Source organism: Penaeus monodon, chromosome 32 (assembly GCF_015228065.2).
Source record: "Penaeus monodon isolate SGIC_2016 chromosome 32, NSTDA_Pmon_1, whole genome shotgun sequence".
Taxonomy (NCBI): domain Eukaryota; kingdom Metazoa; phylum Arthropoda; class Malacostraca; order Decapoda; family Penaeidae; genus Penaeus; species Penaeus monodon.
Genome location: NC_051417.1, coordinates 12565362 through 12566173, shown reverse-complemented (window position 1 = coordinate 12566173; position 812 = coordinate 12565362). Strand labels below are relative to the sequence as shown.

The 812-nt window shown below is 44.6% G+C and overlaps 1 protein-coding gene across 1 annotated transcript in view; it reads right to left on the bottom strand.

The window, feature by feature from the left end:
* LOC119593500 (neuronal acetylcholine receptor subunit alpha-7-like) overlaps positions 1–812 on the bottom strand; it is a 113209-nt gene that overhangs the window by 72414 nt on the left and 39983 nt on the right. The window contains exon 5 of the mRNA XM_037942450.1: positions 346–432. Within this exon, the coding sequence (XP_037798378.1) occupies positions 346–432 (87 nt within the window). The remainder of the gene's footprint in view (positions 1–345; positions 433–812) is intronic.

Genomic DNA, 812 nt, shown 5'->3' with positions numbered 1-812 from the left:
GAAAATAGGGTTTAGGGGAATAGGGGACGTGCAGAAGAGCTGACAGATATGTATATAGGCAATGAATGTGTATTCTGTTCGGGGAGGGGAGAGAGAGGGAAGGGGAGAGGGGAGAGAGGGGGAGTGGGAGGAGGCGGTTAAGCTTCCCCTTCCCCAGAGAGGTTAACAAAGGGGTATGAAGGGGGGGGGCAAGGGAGGGAAAGGGGGGAGAGGTGGGGTTGGCTACACACAGTTATAAAGAGAGTGAAATTTGAGTCGAGCCGAAGCATTCGTACAGTGGCGAAGGGATCAATATTTGTATAATGTATCATATGCTGCTGGTGACCCCGGTAGAGTGGGCATTACCTAGAAGTGGTACGGCATCGCTTGTTGTTGGCATGGTATCATTCACCATGTTTGAGAATACAGTCAAGGATAGCAAGATGGTAACCCCTGAAATAATAATCAAATGCAGAAGAGTGGAGTAAGAAAATAAAATCAACTTGTGTGTTGGTTTAAAAAAAAATACTTAAAAAAGGGACAAATGGTGCTTTTTTTTTTACCGAATTTTGGGGAAAAAACTGTTCGCATCAAGATTAAACTACTTGATGATGGTGAAATGGCATGAATTACTCCGTACGTCGGTGCCTACCTATTAAGGGAACAGATTCACTGGTAGTCGGCATAGACCCAGTTACCATGTCAAGGAAGACAGTGAGTGAAAGCAGTACAGTCACACCTACGAAACAGTAAAAGAAAAGGAATATACTGGGTTAACATCAATGGATACACATTCAACTGAAGCAGGAGTCCATTTTCTGTAGGCGACGAGC